We start from the raw sequence: 26,660 nt of genomic DNA, 5'->3' as shown, positions 1-26,660 counted from the left end.
TGACTGAGTGCAATGTTATGTAAGAGAATACTAATTTGAGAAAATTATCATCTAAAAGTATTTTTATAATTTGAATTATGGGAATGGTCCATTAAAAATATTGAAATTATTGTAGAAGAGAAAATGAAAGATCGTATTATGGGTAATGTCATATAAGAAAAGTAATATATACGTTTTTGTTATTATATTATTATTATTATCGTATAATATGTAATAATTAAAATGAAAAAATTATTTAATATAGAATCTCAACAGTATTTCCTTCCCTCTTAATGGTATCGGACACCAATCTTTTACTTGTCAATGATATAATTAATAAGATATTAAATTTTCTTTTTATACCCATTAATTGATACTTCGTCTTAGACGTTAATTCCAATGATTTCATTTTCAATAGAAAGTTATTAAAATTCTAAATACGTAAAGATTGTCAAGTCATTAAACGATAACCTCAATCGTAAGCTGTCTCATTCGTAAAGTCTTCCGTATTGCAATAACGATAGATGAAATAATTTTATAGTTGTTAGGATAAACGATAAAGTAGATTTAAACATTACAAGAAATTTTCACCTAACTGGTAATCTCATCCGGTTAAACTTATCTACAAATTAAAATATTTCGTTCAATCGGAGTAACTTTTGCTACCAATTCGTTTTACTAACTCGACTTCCGCAGTAACGGAATTTTCTTTTTCTTTTCTTTTACTTTTCTTTTCTTTTTTTATGCTTCTGTGAACAACTTTACACGTATATTTTCAAACGATTTGCACCTACCTACTCGAAACAAGACTGTACACATGTCCTTATACAATTTGAACCGAGCAAAAAGAAAATATATTGCGTTGATGTGTATAAAATGTACAAGTAACTTAGAGTACATAGTAGTACTAGCATTTTATGCGTATATATATATATATGTATATTTATATGTATATACATATTTACATATGCATGTAAGTAAGTAAATACACAGGCGTTACAGATAATCGCTTATGTTCGAGAAAATTGGCCTAATAACTTAAGAATTAAATTGCTCTGAAAACTCGAGACACCGTTTCAGAGTTGGTATACACCTTTTAGACGATCTTTCACAATCTACCTACTTTCGCAGTCGCATAATTATCACGAGAGTACCGTTTCGTATCTCTTAAGAATTCTGTTGGCGTAACTACTACATATATATATCGATCAGAAAAAAAAATAAAAATTATCTCTCTCTTTAAAAATATATATATATATATCCAAAGGAATCTGTAATTTGATGTTATTATCAATCACACACAATTAAAAAGTGTGATTTAAAATAATTAATATTAATAAATTAATACAATTAAACGTGTATGTTAATCGTTTAATTTTTTCCTTCTCTTCGAAAGAATTACATCATTTTTAAGTCGTACTAATAACACAACAATACTATACTAATTTATAAATTGTATTTAAAACATACAAGTAACATGCCATTATATAGATACAAAACGAAATAAAAAAAGATATAAAAAACACGAATAAGTACAGATGTAATTATAAATTAAAATCATGTATCAAAGTGTAATTACTTATCATTATTTGTAAAGTCTAAGGGTAAGATTCTAAATTGTGAGAGTGCCATATCATTGTTTCCTTTAAAATATGTTTCACCGAAAATTGACGGGAATTGTTGTGCCCTGTAATAAGCTTAAAATAAAAAAAAACAAGAAAACTTAAACAAATAAAAAGGGAAAAAGAACACAAGCCCAGTCGTCGTGTTGGTTAAAAGCCATTAACGTTGCGTTCTTGACGCATCGAATGCATGCGTATCGCACGCGGGCGTATGAGTGCGTTATTATCTAATCTCTTCGGTGCCATTATACGTGGCTGCCGTAGTTACGTGTATTGGAATTCGCGCACATATATATTATTTCTTTCTCTTTCTCGTTCTTTCCTTCTTTAATTCTCTTTCTGTATTTCTTTTAGTAACTTGCTTACTTGCTCGCTTGCTTACCATGGCTCGATCCGCCATCCGCCATCCGAAAGAAAAACGATCGTGTCGCGTCGCCTGCCGATATTTAATTTATGACAGCAATTAAATTATCGTGTAGGTCGCACCGATATATCGCGTGCATCGAGACGAAACAGTTCCTTTTTTTTATTTTTTTATTATTATTATGTTTTTTTATTTTTTATTTTTTTGCCCCCCTCCTCTTATTTTTCTCACTTCTATTTGTTTTTTAATTTTTTCTTTGACTGATTACGTTAATCATTATAATGCAATAACTGTGCGCGCGTGTATGTATGTGGGTGTGTATGCAGAAAAAAGAAGAGATAGGGAAAGATTCTCATATCGCGACCTCTAGCGTATAAGAATAAAAAATAAATCGAACATGGGCCGATCGAGGTGACATCTGTGAGAGAAGGTTGAACATCGAAATTAAAGATGTCCGATTCGATTGAAAATGCCGGCGATTATAAATGTCATACTAGAGTAATTCATTTTAATTTTATTAAGATTTCGATTAGTTCGTTATTTAAATATTCAGTCGATCTAGAAATTACGCGTCGACAGATAATTTATATTAGAATTGTTCAACCGTATCGCATTATATATATTTTTTTATCTATGCACGTAATATTATCTGCACGAATCTATTTCTCAAGCACATAACCTCTGATTTTACGTTTTACTCGGTGCACAATTTTCTTGTAATATATTTCAATAAAAATTTTTTACTTTCCCCTTTTTTTTCACTCTGTCATATCTACAATTGAAATATTTATATTCGTAGATATCATTCTGGCGCATTATAATATTTAAAAACGCTACTAACGTAAGTTAAAAGGAATAGAACGTTCCAAAATCGTGCGCCATTTTTAAATAGAATAAGAACCATTTTGTTTTACGAAAGTAAAAGGTTCTCACGTTCCTTTAATCTCTTTAAATGCAAACATAAACGCATAAATATATGAATATTATGTGATAAGATGATTAAATGATACGCCGGGGTGTAAAAAAAAAAACAAAGACAAAGAAAAAGGATAAAAAAAAAAATAGAAAAAGAATAGAGAATAAAGAGTAAAGAAAAAAACGAAACAAAAATAAAGAAAAAGGCAACGAGACATAAATCTAACATATCTAATCTTATCGTGGTCAACGTTGCTTAACAAACGTCGTCCCATACTTCGGCTTCGTAGTCATCCACCCTCACGGGAATGCGCGCGCGTGCATTCACGCCTTGCACATTGAATGTTTTCTCTCTGTATAAGCAAGTGATATTACAAACTCGAATCTATTACGTATTTACATGGAATAGAACGCAAGAACGTAGCCAGAGAAGTGATATCTTGAATTTTAGTGAGATACTCTGAATCTCCCTTTCTATACACAACTATAGTACTTTACGCGTATATCTATGTAAATACTATACTTATAAAAGCTGAGTCACACTCATATATACATATATATCTCTTAACGAGTTGATATTTCAGTAACTTTCAAAGATAATTCCAGAAGGTTTATTAAAAGATCACTGAAAACGCACATCCGCGTATTTTAATAACTTTACACACACAGAAATATTAAATTTTAATTATATATTTATAATAATTCTGAATTAAAATAAAAAAAAAATTAAATCATTAACACGATTTCATTTTTACCGAATTTTAAGTACACGCGCAATCCCTCCGCCCCCAAAATAATAACTATTAACAACAAGTATAAAAGAATAGTTAAAAGATTTAGAATAAATAATACTACAATAAAAGTAAGAAAGATAGAGATAAAAAGAGAGATGTAAAAAACATACAACATATATACATATGTAGATACTTGCTGCGCGCGTACACATATGAAACACAAGAGTTTTGGTCCCGCCTACACGATCCTTATTCGTGACCGCGATGGCCGCTTCTACGGTTCTTCAGGAGAACCCAGAAGAAGGTGGAGACGCGTCTGCGCCCTCTGTCCTTTTCTCCTCTCTTTCTCTTTCTCCCGCCCTTCCACCCTCTCCTAACTCACAATGTATCACTCTCTCTCTCTCTCTTTCTCTCTCTCTTTGCAACATCGTTTCTCTTTCGATTTCTCTCCCTTTCCTCTTTATTTCTTTATTTTACATTAGTTCCTTTTCTCTTTTTCTTTTCTTTTCTTTTCTTTTCTCTCCTGGCTCATCCACACTCGAGACTCGTCTTTATCCTCTTTCTCTCCTCCCCCTACCCCTTCCGACCCCATAGCCTTTCCACCCCTCCACCTCAGCAATATCACTCTCTATCCTTTTCTCTGCTGGTTATATACTTCTACTACTCTCGCGCGAGCCCATACGTTCGACACGGCCATAAATAACCAACCCTCGGCTCTTTGGAGGCCGGTTCCATCCATGGAACCCAGGGACCCACAGAGGGCCGACTAGTGGAACGTGCCGTGCCGTGCCGACTATGGCGGCACTCAGATTCTTTTTATTATTCTTATTCTTATATTTATTCTTATTCTTATTTTGCTTCTTCTTCCTTCTCAAGCTGTTGTCTTCTTCTTCTTCTTCTTCCTCTTCTTCTTCAGCGAAATCCGTATTCGAACAATGAATACCGTGGGCGGTACTCTAAGATTTTACATCGAATTTCTATACGCTAAAACACATTGCCATTTTATTTTGTCGAAAGTAAATATCGAAGAATTTTTCGCTTATATACCACACGCCGGATATCTTTAAAAGACAACACTCAAAATTTATTCCTATTTATTTCTACTGACAAATTTGATACGTTTTTTTTACGATCAAACGCGTTGATACACGATTTTCGGTTTCTTCAAATTCCGTTAATCCGATATCGAAATGAAATTAAAAACGCGAACCTTTTTTTTCTTATACAATTGCAATTGCAATTACGAACAATTTGATTCACTTATTGTCAAAATGATCAATCCTGTAATATTATTTACTTCTCGATTACTTTTCTTCGAATGATTACAACGATTGAATTACGAAAAAGAAAATGATTTAAAAATCTTATCAAACGGTGACAAAAGAAATACGAATCACGTTCGAGCCCTTATTAAATATTTGACACAATTTGAACAAGTTAAAAAAGAGAAACTAACTGGGACTTTCTTTAAATAATCAAATCGATGAGATTTCAACGAATCGCATGAAATACGGCAAATTACCCACGACGTTGATTTTTTTTTTTATTAAAGTTTTAGACCCCTCGAGAGACATCTTTGGTCCCATGAACAGCCCACGCCATTTCTCATCCTACGTTTGTACTCGGACACGACGGCAAGCATACGCGACCGCTTATCGGAGCTGTAAAGAGACCATTAGCATTATCTAGTATAGGTTGTACTATTAGTACTTCCATACTCTTACCCTCTGCCCGCACTACCCAAGCGACGTTTATCGAGTCGCATAATGGAAATCGCTTAGCGACTGTGAAAGGAAAGAAAAAACCCTCCCAAAAAAAGAAAAAAAAAAGAAAAGAAAAGAAAAAAAACATTACCAATGTTATTTAAGTTTCTTCGAGTGTGATAAATGTTAAAGGTAACGTGAACTTGGTATCTCTCTGATGATATACACCTCTAAGATTTGAAACGAATAATCTAAAGAAAACCTGAGCTGACGATTCTTAACAATTCACGATTATTAGTTTAACAATGAACGAATACACTGACATATATTCGAGTTTCATTTAAAAAAAAAGAAATTTGAAATAAACGAAAAATATTATTATACGTTTCATTATCATATCTAATAGATAAGATATAAGTAATTATTATTGTACTTATATTAGACTTTTTTTTTTCCTATTATATCGGTCATAAATTTATGCATTAATCTACGAACTAAACGTTCGTATATAATTCGTACTATACAAATATATCACACACACACGACATATTTATTTTTTCGTGACTTATCCCCACTCTATCGTATTATCTTATTAAGACTATTTTTATCTAGCAGATAAAAATATTCACAGATGCCGTGGTCGTAGCTCTTGGGAAGGATGTTCCACGGGGGCGGAAGTGGCGGGTACGGCGCAGGCTCTGACTATCAGCAACAGTCTCAGCAACAACAACAGCAACATGGACAACAACTGCAAGCCCCCGTTTACGTACCTTCGTCAAGACCAGCAATCCCTTCTGCAGCCACGGCAGCTCAATATCATTCCTTCGCTGGTTCTGCATCACCTGCGTGGTAAATTATACTTTTCCATATCCATTTTTTATATAAATCTTTAATCATTAATCGCACGATAATCGACACAGAGATATTCGAAATGAAACGTTAGTAAATAAGCACTCTAATGTAACCTTATATTACTTAAAAAATGATATATTTTTGTATGTTTTGAGTAGAAATTAATTTATATTTTGTGTTTAAAGTTGAATGAAATATAATTAATTTAAAGTATATCATAATTATATTGGCGAAAGTAATACCATAAATTTTCGCGTTATATAATTTCAGTGTAGTCAGTAAAGAAACATGGTTAAGAACTGCTAATACATGGTTAAAGTAGTTAGACATGGTTAAGTAACTCTGCTTAATAAGTATTATTAATTGAATGAATATATAATTATATAATTTACTAATTCGTAAAAATATAAATATAAATTTGATTTTATCTAAGGGAGAAAACAGCGTCCTGGCAACATGGCGTCGAAACATACGCTGCTCATCATGCATTGGCTGGTCACACGAGTGCTTCCAGTGCAACGATGGGTCCACACACGGGACATGCTCATCCTCATGCTGGCCACCCTCATACGGCACACCCTCATTCTACCCTTGCAGCGGCTGCACCATTTTATGCTCAGAACGTTGCGATGATGTCCTCATGGCGTGCTTATGATGGTGCCGGATTTCAACGTGCTTCGCCATATGGTACGTTAATATAATTTATTTTATTTCATTTCTACGTTTATATATATATCTTACGTTATCTTTTTTTCTTCAACATTCATTAACGCTAAATTTTCTATTTCATTTATGATCATCTAACGAACACTGCAATTTATAACTTCAGTAATTGTTATAAGAAAACATATATATACCTACATCGATTTATTTATACTTATATTTAATTTATTGGTATACAAATATGCACGGGAAAGAGGAGACCCTATCATCATACTATTTAAGGATATACTAACTTTTTCTCTTTTCAACCCCTTATATGTTATTCGTTCTAATCTCATAGGATATTTTCTTTATCTGAGAAGACCATAAAAGCATTAGACCAAGGATCATTGGCTTCTCTTCGTACTAGGATATAACCTATCGTACAAGTTTCAAGTTATACTATTTCTTAGAGAGTCTTCTTAAAACGTTACGAAAAGGAATCGATGTTTCCCGTCGCAACAACTTCCGTGCTTAAGTCGAACGAAACAAACGGCGCGACGGCACAGCACGGCACGTCACGGCATGGAAAAGAATTCAAGTTGAAAAATTGCATATCGTTTTCTCGAAGTAAACTCATCACAGAACATGGGCACAATACCGCGATAAATGAACGAAACTTTGACTCAAACTGCCCGTATATCCGCTGATAAGATATACGACAATGCTAACGTACTGTGTTGCTGATTAGTTTATCGAAAAGTTTTGGAAATTATCATCACGAGTAACACGAAAGAACTTTACCTGTTAAAATTTTTAAACGAGTAATCGTCCGTTCCTCAATGAACAATTTCGATAACCCGACATCTAATCGATGAATCATTCAATATTGTCTCTTCCTAATCATTTATTATCATCCTCTAACATACACTCGATTATTATTAAAAACAAAAAACTCATTAGATATCAACTCTCTCGAATACGAAGAATTCACTTCAGATAATAACAATATGCAACTTTAAACTCTTTCATGTATTTAAATATATATCTCATTTCTATTAAAAATTGTTTAATCTCATAGAATGAAATGTAATTTATATTTTAGAGAATAGAATGATTCTTCTTTTAATAATCCACGTTTGTTTCAATTGATTTTGAACGATCTTCCAAGAATTGAAGTACAAAACTCGATAATGCAACTTTCGTAACTGGGGTGTGTAATTTGGACGATTATTCAGAAAGAGTTTACAACTTGAAGATGAACATTGAGGAAAGAGAAAAGATTGCTTAGAGGTGGTTCGTGTGTAAAAGGGAAAACCAGTCTAAAAGAAAGACTGTCTTCTTTCTTTCTCCTCCTGTAGACGAGGTTGACGTCGGTTTACCATAGCACTCGGTAGGCCATGTGCGACGGATAAGTGATAGCGGTCTCTTTGAACCAACTTGGCCTCGAACGCCGCGGTCAAGTGTTTCACGTTGCTGAGGCTTTTCTCTTCGCCAGAAGAGACTGCGGCATCTACTGCGAGAGTAAAAGACCATCGGGCAAAAGCAGAAGCTTCTCTTCTCTTTCTCTTTTGCTTTTTATTTTTTTCTTTTCTTTTTTTTTATTTCTCTTTCCTTTGCTAGCTAATTCTTGCTAGCTAGCTAGCTAGCTGGTTCCATTCTGCTCTCAGGAGAGTGCACGAATCGACCGTAAATCGTTCGAAGTAGAAGCAGCAGCAGCACCACTCTTTTTCTTTCTTTCTTTCTCTTTCTCTTTTAAAGCTTGTCTATGTTTAGAGCACAGCACGTATCGCACCAGGTCGTAACTCGAAGCCAGATAAACGCGAATAGTCTTATCCTGGCTTTTCACCGAAGTACAAAGATTCCTCCCCCCTTCTAGGCTTTAAACACGATCCAGACTCTCATCTCCTTCGAATTAATTCGAAATTTTGTTCATGGTAAAATGATTCTTTTAAATGTGTTACCTTAAATTTTATTCTTCTAATCTTGTTAATGAACAAATGAAAAAAACAAAAATATATATATATCAATGTATAATTATTAATATGATATAGATTCATTTTAATTATTCTGTGTGTATTCTTTGAGATAATTTTGAATGAACATTTTAATACGAGAAAAAAATTATTCATTTGAATCAACAACTTTGATACTTTTTTTTTATTCTAGACACGGCGATGGACTTTCAATTTGGCGAGGGTCGAGAATGCGTCAATTGCGGAGCAATTTCCACGCCGTTATGGCGGAGGGACGGTACCGGTCATTATCTTTGTAACGCATGCGGGCTTTATCACAAGATGAACGGTATGAATCGACCGCTCATCAAACCATCAAAACGCCTGGTAAGTTCATCGGCAAACGAAAGTGCCGACCGATAATCTCACTTAAGTTTTTTCAAGTACCTAACAGTTAAATCATATTAATTATTAACGATTAAAACTAGAGATAATCTTTTTTCTTTGCTAATGAAATGTTATCAACAACGAGTAAAGTAATAACAAATGACAATAATTGAGATTATTTGAATTATTTTTTTATTCGAATAAAATAAAACAAAAATATATATATTTGTTTCTCTTTCATTTTCTTTTTCACGATGCAAACTCGATCTGGAATAGTTTTTGATTGCATTCAATTGATTTTGTGTACATATATATTTTTGTTATTATTTATATATTATAAACATTATTTTATATATATATCCATTTTTCTTTTTTAATCGTATAACAGTTGAATAATCTGATACGCCAACATACGTTACAAATGGGACAGATATCTGAATTTCAGACAGCAACGAGACGGCTAGGATTATGCTGCACAAATTGTGGTACACGAACAACTACATTGTGGAGGCGTAACAACGATGGTGAACCGGTGTGCAATGCATGCGGCTTGTATTTTAAATTACACGGTGTTAACAGACCATTGGCAATGCGGAAGGATGGAATACAAACGCGTAAAAGAAAACCGAAAAAGACACCAGAACCAAATGCTAGATCGAATACGACGGAACACGAAACTACAGCGTCTAGCACGTCATCACCTTCGATGGGTTAGTTTTATTATAATCTCTCAAGAATTTTTTTTTTTCTAACAAATGTGTGAATTTTCTTTGGAATAAAAAGACCAAAAAAAGCACAATTGTGATCACGATTGTGTTAACAGATCCTAAAAGTAGTCAGCAGCAGCAACAACAACAACAACAACAGCAACAGCAACAACAACAACAACAGCAACAGCATCAAATCGATGTGTCCAAATCATCGAGTTCCTCAACGCCAACTGAAAGGCCTGTATACCTTGGGCACACGTCCCTATTAGCAACCGGAAGTGTACCTGCCGTGAAAACGGAACCTCGAAGTTGCGACGGGATCGTAGGCCAACCGTATTCATCTTATTATCAACATCCACATCAATTAAACGTGCCAACGAGCGAACATCAGCAACAAAGTTACTATGGAACACAAGAGGCACCATATCATCATCAACATCATGTTACAGCTGCTGCTAAGCTTCTAGCATCGTCGTAATTTCAATCCTTCGTAAAAGATTTGAAATAACCATCGCGATGGATATATATACGTAAAATAAATGAACTATCTCTTACATTAGATGATCCCGAAGGAAATGATATATAAATCATCGATACGAGAAAATTCTATTCGTGAGTTTTTTCTTTTTCTTTTTATTTTTTTTTTTGTCTGAAAGTGCAATCCAAGCTAAATAAACTGCTTTACTTAGAAGAACGTGATCGAAGAATATAAAAGAAAAAAAAACATTATAAATAAGTAAATAAAAATTTAAAAATATTATACGATACAAAAAAGAATAATTAATGAATATGCATCTACATAAGTATATAATTATATATGATATATATATAATAATACTTACTATACGTGACTATATCGCGTGACAACGGAAATGAAGATTCGAAGGATAACTCTCGATCGAATTATAATGCGAGAATGTAATGAGAATAACCTTGGATCTCTAGTCAACGATTGAGAACGACAGATTGAACGAAGACGATCTTTTCGAAATTTAATTAACGAAAATCATTTCTAACTCTGTTTCGATAGATTGTTAAAGAAAGGAATTACATGAACATTAGACTTATCATTACGTATAACACATTTACATGCATACGTACGAACACATTACATACGCGTACACGAATTATCTATATTTTAGTCGACTATTCGATATTTCTATATGACACACACACATTGTACACGATCATCCTCCTTACGATAGTTAGACAGAAAAAAAAAAATTACAAAAGAAAAAAAAGAAAAAAAATAATAAAATAAAAAATGCTTTCATTGTGTAAATAGCTCATTTTTATCTCTAACGAATGATTAAAATTTAAAATCGTGTGTGCGTAAAATTCGTTTCAATTAGAACTACGATTATTATTATTACTACGATCTATTCTTGCCATTCGAGATCTTAGATTTTAATAATATAACGAATAACTCACACGATGAGTACTTAATTATTTGTAAATATCATTCGTGCTAAGGGTGCATATCACAGCTTCAGAATTATTCGGAGGCTTATTCGATACTTTATATATATACACAAAATCTTTTTTAGTGACTTCACAATATGCATTATCAATTTATAACAATAATCTCTCGTTCGTGTAAGCAATTAAAAAAATAAAAAAAGAATGATTGTGTGTACGAGTGTGTACGAATGTATGTATAAAAGAAAGAAAGAAAGAAAGAAAGAGAGAGAAAGAGAGAGAGAGAGAGAGAAACAGAGAGAGAGAGAGAAAGAGAGAGAGAGAGAGAAAGAAAATGAAGCGGACGTAAAAGTCATCCCAACTAATTTATTGACTCATAGTCCAAAGGTTGCCTCACTTTTCCTTGTAAGCTGTAAAATTATAAGCGTAATGGAAGTCTGAATTATAATTGTGCACAGTTCCTGTATAATTGTTTCTTCCTTTTTATTTTTTCTTCTTCTTCTTCTTCTTCTTTTATTATTATTATTATTATTATTATTATTATTATTAATATTAATATTATTACTCTACTATTATATAATATTATTATAATTATTATAATTATTTTATTTTATTTTCCTTTTTGTCTTCTGCGAGATACGAAGCAATAAAAAGAGAAGCTTCTGACGTCATACGAAAAGACGAGTGTTATTTTTACCCTCGTCTAAGGGCAAGAAAGAAGAACGCATTACACACACTCACACATGCATACACACACATCGGATAGTGATGATTTTTCTACACCTAGTTTCACATTGATAGAAAAAAAAGAAAAAAGAAGGAAAGAAGGAAAGAAAGAAAGAAAGAAAGATTTCAAGGCAGAATGATCGTGTCATTCGGTAAGAAGATCAAATATTGTCGCACGGCGTTCTGACATTCGAACGACGTGTCGAGCAAACAAAAAGCCTTTCCACGTGACCACCACCCTCTACCACCTTCCCTTTTTCATCCCCCTTCTTTCTTTTATATCAATCGTGAAACAACTTGGTCGTTTGTACATCAACCGATCAGAGTTCACTTCGGTCACTCGAACTGGTTAGACATATTATTATTGTCTTTCAATACTCTAATCTTTTCCTCTTCAAAATTCCTCTTTCACAATTATTATAATAGATATTTTTATAATATAAAGAGAGAATTGATTTATTTGTGAAATTTTTAAAGATCCCCCAACATCTGATAATATGGGTAAGTTTTGTGTGATAATAAATATATTTTTTTTTTTAGTTTCTTTTGAGTGTGTGATTTTCTTTTCGAATTTCTTTATTTCTATTTCTATGACATGTGATAATACTCGTGTCATTTTTTTCTTTTCATCTCTTCTCGTCACTTCTTTTAAATGGAAAAAAAAAAAATAAAAAAAAAAAAAAACAGAAAGAAATGTCATTGCAAATTTTAATTAGAATTCTATTAGATAAAAACGATATAATAACTATTAATTATATCTTAACACTTGTATTATACTTGTTCAAGATAAAATGTGTGATAATACAAGGATAAAACTTCTAGAGTATATTGTTTCCAAGGATATATACATTTTTAAATAAATAGTCATACGTTTATCGGTTTCTCTTACGTAGGAAGAACATTACCCACGCCCGTTGCTTGCAAAGTTTGCGGTGATCGTTCTTATGGGAAACATTATGGTGTTTATTGCTGCGATGGTTGTTCGTGTTTCTTCAAAAGATCCGTTCGTCGTGGTACACTCTTCACTTGTATCGGTCAGCTATTTTATATTATCCTTATTATCGAAATATCATAATTCGATATAAATTAATTGAAAATGCTTATGGATAAATAGTTTCTACGACGACAACAACAAAACAGAAATTAACTGTTTTGTTTTTCAGAAATATATATTCGAAAAAATAACAATTTGCTAAAACCTTATCTTTAGAGTATAGATAAGACAATTCAAGAATTAGTTGAAACGCATATTTTACTTCATTTTCTTGTGGAGTAACAATAAACAATAAAGATAATGGCGTGTTCGCAGCGAGTACGGGAACTTGTGCTGTTGATAAAACGCGAAGGAATTGGTGCCCACACTGTCGATTGAAGAAATGCTTTTCCGTCGGCATGAACACGGCAGGTAAATACAATTTATCAATCTTTTTAAATAACCTAATTTATACAAAAATATATATATTTTATATATATTCTTCGATGAGTAATAAATATTTTTTTTTACTAATATTAAACTATAAGTTTGATTTTTAATTTTGATGACCATTGTTATACTTTCTTGCAAAAATATAAATAATCGATTTACAAAAGAAATACTAATTGTCTTTTTTAAATAAACTTGACAAATTTTATTTGAATATTTAATTAATTTCATATGCTATTAAATAACATAAATTTAATTAAATCGGTTCAAAGTTGAACTACTATAAACATACCAAATCCCTAAAAAGAATCAGAATTCTCAGGCTTCGGACAGGTGATAACGAATTGAACGAGATGCAAACAAGGGACGCGTGTCAGTGTTGTTAACACGTGCTGACACTTCCGTGACTAGTAATGGTAAATTTGTTACGGTACGTTTAATCAACGATTGACTTGCAAAGCTACAATTTTCTTCCCATGTAAATTAATCTTACTATACTAGCAACAAAAAATTCATTGTGAATCATGATTACATTTATAAAATATAAATAAATAAATAAATAATAAATAAATCGGCTAAATTGTACAACAATGTAGGTAAACACTTTTCAAAAATATCGTCACACACACAATGCTAACTGATTAAAAATTATTTATACTTATTAAAAATATTAAATGTTCAAATTATTGCATTTGTTTGATACACTGACATAAATATGATTTACGATCAAATGTGAATTAATTAATATTTAAATTATTTTGAAAAGTCTAATCCATAATATACTTAAAGATCCAAGAAAGTAATAAAAGTATATAAAATTTTTCTAAAAAATGAAATTTGTAAAATTAATTGTTGAATAATATCTATTAAAAAAAATTTTGCGAGAAGGTAAAAGTTCCAAGAAAGTGAATTATCGATCGTAACGAACGTTCCCAAGTGATATTTCGGTAAATAAAACTACGACAGCTCAGAGAAACCACAATGGACAATCAAATTACATCAAGTATCGTAGTCACAACTCGTGGATGAACCAAGTTTATTTACCTTTTGACGGACAGCTTAAGGGTGTCTTCACGAACCCCACACGATTATATCTCTGAATAGAAAATGTAGTTCTTCGAAGATTAGAAGATTTATATTTCATTAAAAAATCAAAGTCAAAATTAGAAATTTAATAATCGCGAACGAATGAAAATTATTTTGCAGTCATTAAAGGAAAGATAAAAAAACGTAATAGTAATAATAATTCAAAAAAATATTAGTTTTTTTTCCATGTGTGTTAATCCAAAGTTTTTTTTTTCTAAATAATTCACGAATTTAAAAAAACGATGAGAAGAAATAAAATTTGTTCTAGCCGTTCAAGAGGAGAGAGGACCACGTATACGAAATCGAACAATTTCATCATCGAACAACAACTCTGACGCTATTTGGAAATCGAAAAACAATGCAAATGACTCTTGTAAAAGACATTTGAATACGTTTGAAATTCCACTAATATTTAAAACGAACACGATGAGTACATCCATAAAATCGTTTTACGAGCCACGAAGAGACAACGAAGCATTGCTTCCTGCAATCCTACGACACGTGCAATCTCCGAGAATCATTGCACCTGGTAATTGAACAGAAAAATATTTTCATGGCGTTGCAATAAATTAACGATAAAAATAATAACTGAGTTAAATCTTTATAATGCTTATGGGATTTCAATTTGCAAACGTTCTATGTTCATTTTCTCTCTCTATTAAATATTCATATATAATAATTAAAAAATAGTACGTCACAAAAATGTATATTGATCGACGTATAGATAACATTTTATTTTAAATATTAATTAATATTAATTAATATAATAATTAATATTTATTAATATAATATATATATATACATTATATTTGTATACATATAGTATATATGTATACATATATACATTTAAAATTATAAATGAAAAAAAGAAAAAAAAGAAAAGAAAAAATTATTTTTTCAGGTGATGCCATTCGGTATGAAATATCGGCGCAAATATTTCTCGCTACGATACGTGGTGCTCGACGACACCGTGATTTTTCGATGCTCGATATCGAAGAACAAAATATAATTCTTCGAAAAACATGGTCAGCGGTGTTCGTTTTACGTGCAGCTACTTGGCCCTTCGATCTGACGAATCTTGGTACTACAAATGCAACAGGAAACGAAAATGCTTTCGCTTCTTTACAATCAGCACGTAATACAATTTCCAATTTGCGTCTAGATGATACTGAACTCTCCATTTTGGAGACCTTCGTTTTATGTCGACCCGGTAAACGTAAAAGAATTATTTTGTTGTTGTTGTTGTTGTAATAACAATCGTAAAGATAATTAAAAAATTCGATATTTGTTCTTCTGAATTATTTATGAAATTAAATTTATTATATACAATAAAATTAATTGCATTGATTAGCTTAATGCTATTTAAAAAGGATTTCGACAAAAAATTACGATTTTTAACGAAGAAAAGAGAAGTAATTAAAAATTGTTATTAATATCCATTCGTTACAGATTATTATTTAAATAACGATCTTTCTATTAAATACAGAAATCGCTCGAACTTCGGATGGTGTTCGATTAATAATGAAAGCGAGGGAATCAGCAGTGGATACTTTCATCAGTCATCTTCGAAAACAAGGCGATCATGGTCATAGATTGACACAAATTATGTTTCTATTACCTATCCTTACTAGTTGCTGTCCCGGAGAATTATCTAATGACTTATTCGCACCTATAATTGGTAATATAGATCTCGAAAGAGTTATAGCATCGATACGATAATCGATAAAATGATTCTAATTGAATTCAAACGTAGAAAATAATTTCAATATTTGATTGATGTTCTACATTTTATCAATCTTAGTTTATTTATTTATTCTTCGATAAATTTATATACGTATGTATGTATGTATGTGTGTATATTGATTATTATATTTGCTTGGAGTATCTGATAAATAAATGAAATATCTATAAACTTTTGTGTTGTACACAAAAAAATAATAAATTTCTTTTCAACAGATTTTTATCTCTGAAAACAAAGAAAATATATACAATTAATAAAATGCACTTGAATTTTTCTTTGGCACTTTATTAATTCAAAATAACAGTGTGCAAAATGTTATGTACAAAATTTTTTAAATTATATGGCGTAGAAAGAGAATACCTACGACTTTCACAAAGATGAAAATATGAAATTAATATTTAATCCAATCTCGCATATTGTATATTAAATTAATATTAATATATTTATATCTATATGTGTAATAAGTAAAAATAATTAAAAGAAATAAATTGAAATGAATCTCTAATTAATTATTCGATTGTTATATTCAATAAATTCTGAAAATAATTTCTATTAGTATAAAAAAACAATTAAAATAAATTATATACGTATAATAAAGAAATCATCTGTCACTTTTGCATGGGACTGAGACATTCACTTGCAACACAATAAAATAATTATATAATAAATATTAATCATATACAAGAAAAGAACTTAGGGTTAGAAAATTATAGCACATATTAATAACTTATTGTACCGACCGTAATTAATTCAATATTCAACTAATGAGTAATCCTTACTTCACAGGTAAAAATTATTGTCGACTTTAAATATAAAAAAAACATAGAAAAAAAATATAACAATATATATTGACAAAAATGTGTTAGCCGACTCTACCTATTACTCAATTTTATTTAACACATAATCATCTAAGTAATATTAAACAATACTTAATGGAAAAGATTTAACTTTAGTGATTAATACTAGCAAATAAATTAATCACGGACATAATTACGATCACATATACAATACAACGTTAGATCTACTCTATCGTAACAAAAAATAGAAAGTTTTTTAACCACTATATTAGACTCCTACAAGACAGATTTGAAAAAACATTTCTCACAAACCAAGAGAATAAAATTAACATTATCTCTTTCACTCTCTTGAACTATTGCACGATTAAATGTGTAAACTAAACGAATTACTGCACTTGATCTCAAACGAACTTTGAATAAATAAAATACGTCAGACTAATGCAGGAATGATCATCAAAAATATGAGGTATATCAAAAAAAAACCTTTTAACAAAAAGGATTTGAAAGCGACCCTCCCTTTCAAATGGTATTTCACTACAGCTTAGTCTTTAAAAAATACAAATTTAATCTAAAAATCCTATTAGAAAAATTAAGAGGCACCAAAGGTATTATTATACTTCTCTATACTTCATCTACAAATCGATACAACAGTACGATACTTAGTCTGCCAATTATTGTCCTCAATAATACTTCTTTTTGTATTTGCGATATTTTTCTTCTTCAGACTGTCTGCGCATCTGATTTAGTAGAGCAGTTGGTACATACCATAATTTGTCCGAATTAATAAGTAATGCTTCTGTTACCCTACAACATATGGCAGCCATATTAACTTGAGCATTTAAATCAGAACGATCACTAGGATGCACGTAACGTGGTGGAAATAGTGATGGTGCTACTATCATTGCCACGTTATGTATTGACATCTTATTAGAATTCTGATTATCTATAACCAATTTCAAAAAGGTTAACAATGCTTTTAATGTACATTTATGCTCTGTTGGTAGAAGTAGCACCAATAAGTTTAATGAATATGATAAATCGCTAGGATTTTTTATTTCTAAAAAAAGAAAATGAAAATTGTATAGCATTATTAAATGTTATTATAAACTTAATATCGTTGATATATTATTATTAAATTATTTTACCATGAATTTGGTAAAAAGCATCCATAAGTTCCACTGTAAGAAGCGGTTGGGGTAAGTCACGTAATAATTTTTTAAGAATAGCTGACAAATCATGACATGGTATACGTTTAAATAACTTATCAATTTCCTTTGGCTTGCTATAAAAATCTGTTTCTAATTCTGTACATATTAGCTCAACCTAAAAGCAACAAAGTTATGAAGGCATTAATACAAATAAAAAACACTATTTTATTTATTAATATTAATACCTTCTGTTTATGACCACCAACTCTAAGAATGCCTTCTTCCTTAACTCCACGCTTGGATAATTCGTTGAGAACTTTTTGAAATACTAAAGGAATGTTACTTTCTTCGTTTGTTAACTGGCTATCCCTGAGTAATAAAGTTGACAACGATACACCAAATAAATTACCAGCTAAAAATATGAATGATTTATACAAAATATATATATATAGAGTAATATAATATTATTCTATAAATTAAAATTTCAATAACAATGCGAACCTTTTCTCCTACGTTTGTTTGGTTTACGCTTTTTAAGAGGTACATTATATTTATCAAAAACTGCGGTAAGTTCAAGCCACAAAAGTGGCTGCAATCGTGTAAAGTCACGTTGAGATAACGATTCTATACGTTGTCGAGGAAAACCATCATCAGTTGGAAGATTTTCTGTCACCCATAATTGTGACTTTGTTTCATTTGTCCTGCACATTTGTTCAAAACTCAAATGACCATGTGATGAAGTACGGTTTAATGGATGAGATAATAAATTCTCATCTTTAGAGGGTGATAAACCATATAAACTACTATGACTCCTAGAAACAGTTGCATGACTGCCTGAAGCTCTTCTAAACAAGAAAAAATATAAATGCAAAGATAAAATAATGCATGCAGAAAAAAACTATTTAACTGCACATTTAAAGCTCTACATATTAAAGAAAATTACCGCAATGTCGAATCTTTAGAAACTGTTAATTTTCCAATATTTTCGATATCTAAATTTTCTGTATTTGCTACTTCACTAGGGTCGCTACCACTACGTTTTTGAATAGGTGGTCTAGAAAGATGTATTGTTCCTAATCTGTGATAGCCAGTCAGCTGAATACCTTCTGCAAGTACATGCAGTATTTTAAATGAATTGACCAAAATTCATGCAACAAACAAAGCTGTTAAAGAAAAATTAATTTTAATATACCAGAATCATTAGCAACATCTCCTCGAGAAGAGTGACCGGTACGCCTAAAGATTTCTTGAACATGAACTGGAGCATTTGTTACAGAATTTGTATTTGTTGATGGTGCACTTGGTGTTCTTCGAACAGTCTCCTTTCCTTCATTTGAAGAACGATGAAATATTGATACAAAACTAGGAATGTTACCACTAAAAATACCCATAACTTATATTACATTTAATATTCACTATTTATCATGATATTAGGTTAATGATAATTAACCTTGTTTGATGATCAATTACAGTTATAGATGGTTGCGAAGGAGGTGAAGCATTTTCTGGTGTTTCACCCGGAATAGAATCTAACGAATCAGGTGTAGCACTTCTTGATCTTGTACCTGTACTGGAAATCTATTCAAACAAATTCTTTTGTACGATGATCTAAATATAACAATTATTAAGAATCTTTAAATAAATAAAAAAAAAACTGCAAACCTCTACATCTTTGAACACATCCCTAATGTCTGGTTTCCTTACACGTTGTCGTTGATTGAAACGCTGTTTAACAGTATGATTGAGAGATTTAACTCTTCTCTTTACAGCTTCTGCTTGCGCTCTTGAAAGAGGACGCAAAGCAGCTCCTAATTCTTCTGGTTGAACTTCTCTACCCGCTTTCCATGCTTCTGTTAATTCTCCTAACCCTGCAGCACGAAGCCATTCCGCTTCCTCTTCACCATCTTAAGATTTACAATACATTAAAAACAAAATCTTTATTGAATAATATACTATATTAATTCTGACGATATCCAATGTGTTAATATAACATACCATCATAAGTTCGTGGATATTCTTCATCGAGATAATCATCTAACATTTTAGTTTCCTCAATCATTTTCTGGTATTCTTCCCAGTAATCTAATAAATGGGAATCTACCCCGATATAAGTAGCACTTTGTACTTTATCCATGATTTATTTATTTTCACTCTTTTGCTATATTTTATATTCAATATAAATATATGTAAAAAAGAAAGTACAAAATATATTTAAAAGTTTCCTCCACTTTTCATTTTCAACATCTGAAAAAAATGATGAACTTAATTATCTACCTTTTGCGTTATTAATATTCACACACTTCAAGCAATCAAAGTATGATTAATTACAAATAATAATAGATATCATTAATCCAAACTAAATGACAGAAAGAAACTATTAACACACATGAAAAGACAATTCCATTTTTGAAATAACCATTTGAAAGGAAAAGATCTGATAATAAAAAAAAAACGTAGTTGTAAAGCGTAAAAAAGAAGCATTAACTGACGTGACACGTTCTCCCATTGATTATTCATATTGAATGTAAACACAGATGAATTATACAATTAACCAAGGCCACTCTTTTCCTTATAATACAGATAAAATTCTAAAAAGCTTATTTTAACCATACTCTATAAAAAATAATAAATGATCAAACGAAATAAAATTTCGTTGAATTTATAAAATAAAGACAATCAATATAAACACATACATGACAATAAATGCAACGGTTATTATCAACCGCCTTTAAACATTCACTTTAAAAAAATATAAAAAAGTGATGAGGCATAACATAGCCTTGACGTCGTACTGTTATATTCGTATGACAATATGTTCGTGCATAGAGTACGTACGTATGATTTGAAATAAGATTCCCTCTGCCGGTATTTCGAGGATGCAAAAATAGTCATCTTATTCCGGGAAAATAAAATTTCACATTGGCCGCCTACGATATACTACTGTACTGACGCGCTAAATGATAAATAGAAAATCGTCATTATCAGATATTTTCAATAAGAAAGGTAGTATCTATCTAAAGATACTATGAGTAACATTTAACAACTAAACGTCCGTGAAACTTTTAACGTAAGCGCTAACAATTTCTCGAGGCTATCTACTTCTTGGAAATTGTAATTTATTCGAAACGCGTCTTTGAATTACGCCCAATGCCAATGCTACGAAAATCACTGGACTTATCGCTGTGAAGACGACATAATGATGCGTGAAACTTTTAACACGAATACAAATATTTGTCACTTTTCAAATACCCACTCAGTTGAAAATAATCGTTCAATACTAAATTATATAGAGATATTTCAAAACTATCGATCGAAGGATCATTTTTAACTAAACGATAATGCGAAATCTAGCGTTTTCTATTTGTACTTTAATGCACAGACGGATGTACTTCTAATTTCAACACACCGGAAATAGCTATTAAAATGTGAGAGATTGTTGAGAATTGAGAAAGAATTCTAACATTTTCCCACAGAAATGTTCATCCTATTCAAGTTAATTTCATTAATTATTGAATCCAAGTATAAATGTATTACTTGTTTCTTTATTTTTTACGTATCATTTGTTTCACAAGAAATATCTATTCGAATAAATAATCACACATTCTCTTAGGTATAAGAGATCAATTAAAAATCAAATGACTGATTTCTACATCTATAGGTATTAGATACTTTTTTATTCATGTTTTTAATTATATATATACTTATTCTAAACTTATCAAACCGTAGGAACGCTGGCAAGGAACCATAATAGCAGGAAAAAATGAATAAATGCTCTTAATTGCACACTATTTGCTCAGTCAAAATACATAATTTCTCACTTTATTATAATTAATTATTTAATTAGTTATTCATAATTATAAAAACAAATACGTTTTTTCTCATATTTCTAAGCAAAGCAATAAAGTTTTCTATTGTTTTTTGTTTTCAATCAATTGCTGACTATTTGTTTATCCGATTTTCTCCGGTTTTTCTAGTTCCAATATGATATAGGTTTTTTTTTAAATCTAGTAACTCTTTTCTTCTGTACCTATTCCAAGATAATCGTTCTTAACGAGTAAACTCCTTTTTAATTAATAATTAAAACAAAATATCAATATTAAATTTCTAATTGTTGTTTGCTTTTAAATGCATATAGAATTTAATTACAAATTCACTTTGTGTACACAAATTGCTATTAAAAGTTACTAGGGGAGATAAGGAAGTTTAAAATATATTGAAATTCTAGTAACATGGTTAAACATTATATCGGTAATAGTAGTACTCTACCTTTATAACTCACTATAGAATTAAGATCCCATAGAAAACTTACGGCAGTAAGAAACTAATATGTGCAACTTATGGCTCACTAACATATCATTGTTAATCCATAATTGTTTGTTTTAAATATTAATTATTTTACAAGTTATTGATAATTAAAAAAGTACTAATTTTAACCCATTACGCGAATGAAAAGCCTTACTGCCGTAGGTTTTCTATGCTGTCTTAATTCTGTAGTAAGTTATAAAGGTAGAGCACTACTATTACCGATATGATACTTAGCCATGTTACTAGAATTTCAATATATTTTAAACTTCCTTATCTCCTAGTAACTTTTAATAGCAAGTAGTCTATACAAAATGAATTTGTAATTAAATTCTATATACATTTAAAAACAAACAATAATGAGAAATTCTTCTTGAATTAATTAAAATATCAATAAAATTAATGCAGCGCTGATCAGTTCGACAATAACGTTTATTATAATTTTGTTATACGCAAATAATATCGATTAGCAGAATTTAATTGCATAAAGATTGCTGCGTACGATGATCCACGATTCAATATAGTATGATTACTAATTCCAAAGGAAAAGAAACTTTATTGACATTTTATTGGCAATAAAAAGTTGATTTTTGTGTCTGGACTGCATTTAACGAAGGTCATTTATGCACGCGATTAAAACACAAATTGAAAATTTAATATGTAATACTTAAACATTATAAACATAGTTGATGAATACGACGTGAAAATAATATAAATTAAGAAACTTATTAGAAATCATTCTATACGATAGCTGTATTTTTCTCGTATGTAAAACAATGCATATTAACATTATTTTATCATCGGAGAATTATTTATTATCGTATGACGATCGGTTGAAAAATGTTTACCCTCAACAAGAACAAAAATTTACTTCTGTTTTTTTAAATAAAAGTGAATTTGTACGAAAAAATATTATTTCTATGTTAGGCTCACAAAATTTGTAAATTCACCCACGTATATTTATTTTGTGATCAATTAAATTTTTTTACCAAGATATTTATATCTATTATTTTACACGCGATTTATTTAAAGAATACAAAGCCTATCCTATGTCGAAGCAACCATATGATGAAATTTACAAAGTAATGTTAATTCAATAAGCGTAGTATCTAAGGTTGAGGCTGAAATACGTCAGCACATGTGATATAATCTTTCAAACATATTTTAATACTCATAATATTTATATATAATTTATATATATAATTTATTAAAAAATGAAATATTAAATAAAATAATTTTTGATTATATATCTGTGATATTAGAATATTTCTTTTTACCTTACGCATTAACTATATACAAAAAAATTATTTACCATTCACACACACACACAGACACAATTATTTATTATATACAAATAAAAATTAAAAATATATGTTTAAAGGATTATATATATATTTCTTTATGTCATACATTATCATTAATAATGTCAATTCTTGGAACTTAGCAGAAAAATTCCAGGTTGCTACGACACGTATTCTAATTGTCTCTTTCATTAGCAAGTATTTAGTTCTGTGGATGAAAATTTTCCACTTTCAAATACAGGAAGTATATACTTGCGAATAACACTCAAATAGATAAAAGTGGGGATAGTGTTAATAATGAATCTTTTCGCGCCTATAAAAGTGCTAGCAGAAGGAATAATCATTTAGTCAAAATGTTATACACCAGTGAAAAATATAGTCAGCCCTTTGTGGCTCCAATCCGATTGTTTTCTATATTGATCATTTTTGTGTGCTTGTCGACTGAAATAATCACTATACCAACGCCTACGCAAGAATATTCAAATTATACTACAGAAAATTTAACTGCATTGGCAGAAAATACGACGAATGATGACTTGTAAGTCAACGTTTTAAAATTATATATATAAGAGTTATAGTGATAAATAAAATAATATTAATTATAAATATTTAATAATAAAATGATAATATATGTGTAATATTAATATTTTAGATATATTATAAGAGCAGTAGTATACGAAATTGGAGTTTTAACGGATACTGATAACAGCACTGATGACAATCCAGAAAGGTAATATAAGTATAAATAATAAATATATATATAAACATAATTCTTTAAAGATCGTCCTTTAATTTTTTCGATTTTTTATTTAATTGTAAAATATCTGTTCGTAGCATTATAAAATTATGACAATAATTAATAACTTTTTCATTATTACTTTTTCAGACGCGAAGAAGTTAACATTTCAATTTACAATCCACCACATCAAGATAATGGCTTGTTAGATTTGGACAAAGTCCCAATATCAACTGAAAATACTTTGAGTACAGAACAAAGTAACGAAGAAACATAATATAATAATATGATAGAAAATAATTTCCATTAATATAATATGCATTAAAATGAAAGAGACTAATCGTTTCTCAATGCATATACATGCATATATATATTTATTTATTTATACTTATTTATAAATACTCCTTAACAATGTATTGTTTCTTTTTCGTTCGCTCACAAATTCGATTTGTTTGATTAGTTCAGAAAACGATTTCGAAAAGGACAATGGATAGATAATATATTCCAAGCTTTTTAACAACAATGGACATTTTTATCGATCATTTACCAATTATTTTAATATTTTAATACACTCTATTTGTATTGCAGATTGTTTAAACATATATGTACTAATATAAGCATTCCATACTCTCTTATTAAAATACTTTAAATAATAAATAATTTTGATCTGATATTCTTTTCGATGAAAATTTCCCCAACCGAAGTCACCACTACACAGGAACGTTGCAACAAATGTACAGTAGTATAAACAATTACATAAAAACGAAAAAATGCTGAAATTAGATCGTTGAAATCTTAAATTTTATTGATTCGATGAATTATACCATTTTTACACATGCACAACGTTTGGGAAGTCATATAAACAATATTTAATAAAAGTATTTACATAGAAGACAAAGGCTCATTTCAACGGCAGATTTCAGATGCTATTAACAATATTGCTATCTGTGAACAGAATCGGTGAAAACCAACAGCCACCAGTGAAAATGTCCTGACAATAAATGCATAATTGACATACTAAACCAAAAATTTGTTCACACAAACACATACATTCATACATTCATACATTTAGGCAGAAAAACCAACACCGCGACTACTACGAGAACACAAACTAGAAACAGTGGAATAGAATCTTGCCAATATCGATGAACCTAAAACAAAAATTAATTTTATATTACTACGCGTATAACTTATACGTAATTTTTATTAATATATTTTTATGTCCTAAATGATTGTGCATTACAAACCTTGGGATATTATTGCAGACATTGTTGTAAATATCTATTGATAAAATGGTATTTTGCGATATGAAACCTTACTGCTTGAAAATACAGTATTTTCTATAACAAAAAACTAGATGAAAAGGGCATGTGTGGGAAAATAAAATTCGATGTATGATCCACGATCAAAACTTTTTAATTGAATTATTTAGTAAATAATGAAATTTAAAAAAAAAAAAACAATTTAAATGACCAAAAAGTGGACATTACAAAATACCGAATTCTCGATGCATTAGAAAATATATTTTTCTATATTTAAACACAAGTGAATATGAAAAAATGCATGTCTTCGATGCATGCTTTTTTCAATATACAAATATATGAATAGAAAAATGTTTCTATTTCATACAAAAATTATTAAACGATTAATACAATTACAAATACACATAGGAAAATGATTCAAGACACATTATAAAAATCTTAATCAATTGTGAATATATCACAATATTTAAAAATTAATAAACACCGCTTTAAAAAGAAAAAAAAATAAACAATATTGCACCTTGCGTCGTATTACAAAATGCATACGCAATTATGCATATCGCCATAATAATAACCTTAACGAGATCAAATCTATGTTTGATCGATAGAGTACATATAAATCTTTTATTTAATTACACTTATATTAACGCGAAGTATGCAGTTACATCGACGAATGTCTGATGTACATATTACACCACTTAAATATATACAAGACACTTTTTTATTTTTAGTAAACTATAAAAAAATAAAAAATAGTAATACAATTTCACAATTATCGAAGCACGTATTTTAAATAAATATGAATTCAAATATATACAATGCAATATGGAATCTTAAAGGAAGAAGAAAAAATTGA

The 26,660-nt window shown here is 30.1% G+C and overlaps 4 protein-coding genes across 6 annotated transcripts in view; 3 read left to right on the top strand and 1 right to left on the bottom strand.

Moving 5' to 3' along the window:
* Window positions 1-10,562, top strand: part of LOC106793566 (GATA-binding factor A-like) — a 53,278-nt gene extending 42,716 nt beyond the window's left edge. Inside the window, exons 2-6 of one of the 2 annotated variants that reach the window (XM_014760615.1) lie at window positions 5,949-6,166; window positions 6,603-6,856; window positions 8,981-9,153; window positions 9,599-9,863; window positions 9,977-10,562. In XM_014760615.1, the coding sequence (XP_014616101.1) occupies window positions 5,976-6,166; window positions 6,603-6,856; window positions 8,981-9,153; window positions 9,599-9,863; window positions 9,977-10,341 (1,248 nt within the window). In that variant the 5' untranslated portion in view covers window positions 5,949-5,975 and the 3' untranslated portion in view covers window positions 10,342-10,562. Of the gene's footprint in view, window positions 1-5,948; window positions 6,167-6,602; window positions 6,857-8,980; window positions 9,154-9,583; window positions 9,864-9,976 lie in introns of both variants that reach the window. The other variant, XM_014760605.1, reaches the window with a different exon arrangement.
* A 1,370-nt stretch (window positions 10,563-11,932) lies between these two features.
* Window positions 11,933-16,290, top strand: LOC106784213 (nuclear receptor subfamily 2 group E member 1). The gene is made up of 6 exons (XM_014743948.1): window positions 11,933-12,160; window positions 12,902-13,042; window positions 13,318-13,413; window positions 14,786-15,046; window positions 15,419-15,727; window positions 16,004-16,290. Exons 1-6 carry the CDS (start codon window positions 12,145-12,147, stop codon window positions 16,234-16,236), a joined length of 1,056 nt encoding a protein of 351 aa, XP_014599434.1. The 5' UTR covers window positions 11,933-12,144; the 3' UTR covers window positions 16,237-16,290.
* A 506-nt stretch (window positions 16,291-16,796) lies between these two features.
* On the bottom strand, window positions 16,797-20,411 carry LOC106793476 (rho GTPase-activating protein 18-like). Of its 2 annotated transcripts, none has more exons than XM_014760452.1 (9): window positions 20,199-20,411; window positions 19,866-20,107; window positions 19,654-19,781; window positions 19,396-19,580; window positions 19,147-19,309; window positions 18,705-19,048; window positions 18,449-18,615; window positions 18,201-18,378; window positions 16,797-18,112 (listed from the first exon to the last, which is right to left on the bottom strand). In XM_014760452.1, exons 1-9 carry the CDS (start codon window positions 20,335-20,337, stop codon window positions 17,736-17,738), a joined length of 1,923 nt encoding a protein of 640 aa, XP_014615938.1. In that variant the 5' UTR covers window positions 20,338-20,411; the 3' UTR covers window positions 16,797-17,735. The 2 variants fall into 2 exon arrangements, with proteins under 2 accessions (XP_014615938.1, XP_014615948.1); XM_014760462.1 differs by having other exon boundaries at window positions 17,773-17,859.
* A 3,746-nt stretch (window positions 20,412-24,157) lies between these two features.
* LOC106792973 lies at window positions 24,158-25,211 on the top strand. The gene is made up of 3 exons (XM_014759551.1): window positions 24,158-24,344; window positions 24,459-24,536; window positions 24,693-25,211. The coding sequence occupies exons 1-3, from the start codon at window positions 24,160-24,162 to the stop codon at window positions 24,817-24,819; spliced, it is 390 nt and encodes a 129-aa protein (XP_014615037.1). The 5' UTR covers window positions 24,158-24,159; the 3' UTR covers window positions 24,820-25,211.
* The last annotated feature ends 1,449 nt before the right edge of the window (window positions 25,212-26,660 follow it).

The sequence above is a fragment of the Polistes canadensis genome, unplaced genomic scaffold (genome assembly GCF_001313835.1).
Source record: "Polistes canadensis isolate GaletaPanama2010 unplaced genomic scaffold, ASM131383v1 scaffold_0, whole genome shotgun sequence".
NCBI classification, from domain to species: Eukaryota; Metazoa; Arthropoda; class Insecta; order Hymenoptera; family Vespidae; genus Polistes; species Polistes canadensis.
The sequence above is the reverse complement of the archived record's forward strand: the minus strand, read 5'-3'. Positions and strand labels throughout refer to the sequence as shown.

What these genes read in the sequence shown, in the direction of transcription:
- LOC106784213 (XM_014743948.1), top strand. An exon ending in CGTCGGCATGAACACGGCAG is followed by an intron (nt 13,414 to 14,785) that starts GTAAATACAATT and finishes AATTTGTTCTAG; the next exon opens with CCGTTCAAGAGGAGAGAGGA. An exon ending in TCCGAGAATCATTGCACCTG is followed by an intron (nt 15,047 to 15,418) that starts GTAATTGAACAG and finishes TTATTTTTTCAG; the next exon opens with GTGATGCCATTCGGTATGAA.
- LOC106793476 (XM_014760452.1), bottom strand. Translation starts at nt 20,337, where the DNA reads ATGGATAAAGTACAAAGTGCTACTTATATCGGGGTAGATTCCCATTTA. An exon ending in ATGTGTTCAAAGATGTAGAG is followed by an intron (nt 19,782 to 19,865) that starts GTTTGCAGTTTT and finishes TTGTTTGAATAG; the next exon opens with ATTTCCAGTACAGGTACAAG. An exon ending in TCTAAAGATTCGACATTGCG is followed by an intron (nt 19,049 to 19,146) that starts GTAATTTTCTTT and finishes TTTCTTGTTTAG; the next exon opens with AAGAGCTTCAGGCAGTCATG.
- LOC106792973 (XM_014759551.1), top strand. Translation starts at nt 24,160, where the DNA reads ATGTTATACACCAGTGAAAAATATAGTCAGCCCTTTGTGGCTCCAATC. An exon ending in AATACGACGAATGATGACTT is followed by an intron (nt 24,345 to 24,458) that starts GTAAGTCAACGT and finishes TTAATATTTTAG; the next exon opens with ATATATTATAAGAGCAGTAG. An exon ending in ACTGATGACAATCCAGAAAG is followed by an intron (nt 24,537 to 24,692) that starts GTAATATAAGTA and finishes TTACTTTTTCAG; the next exon opens with ACGCGAAGAAGTTAACATTT.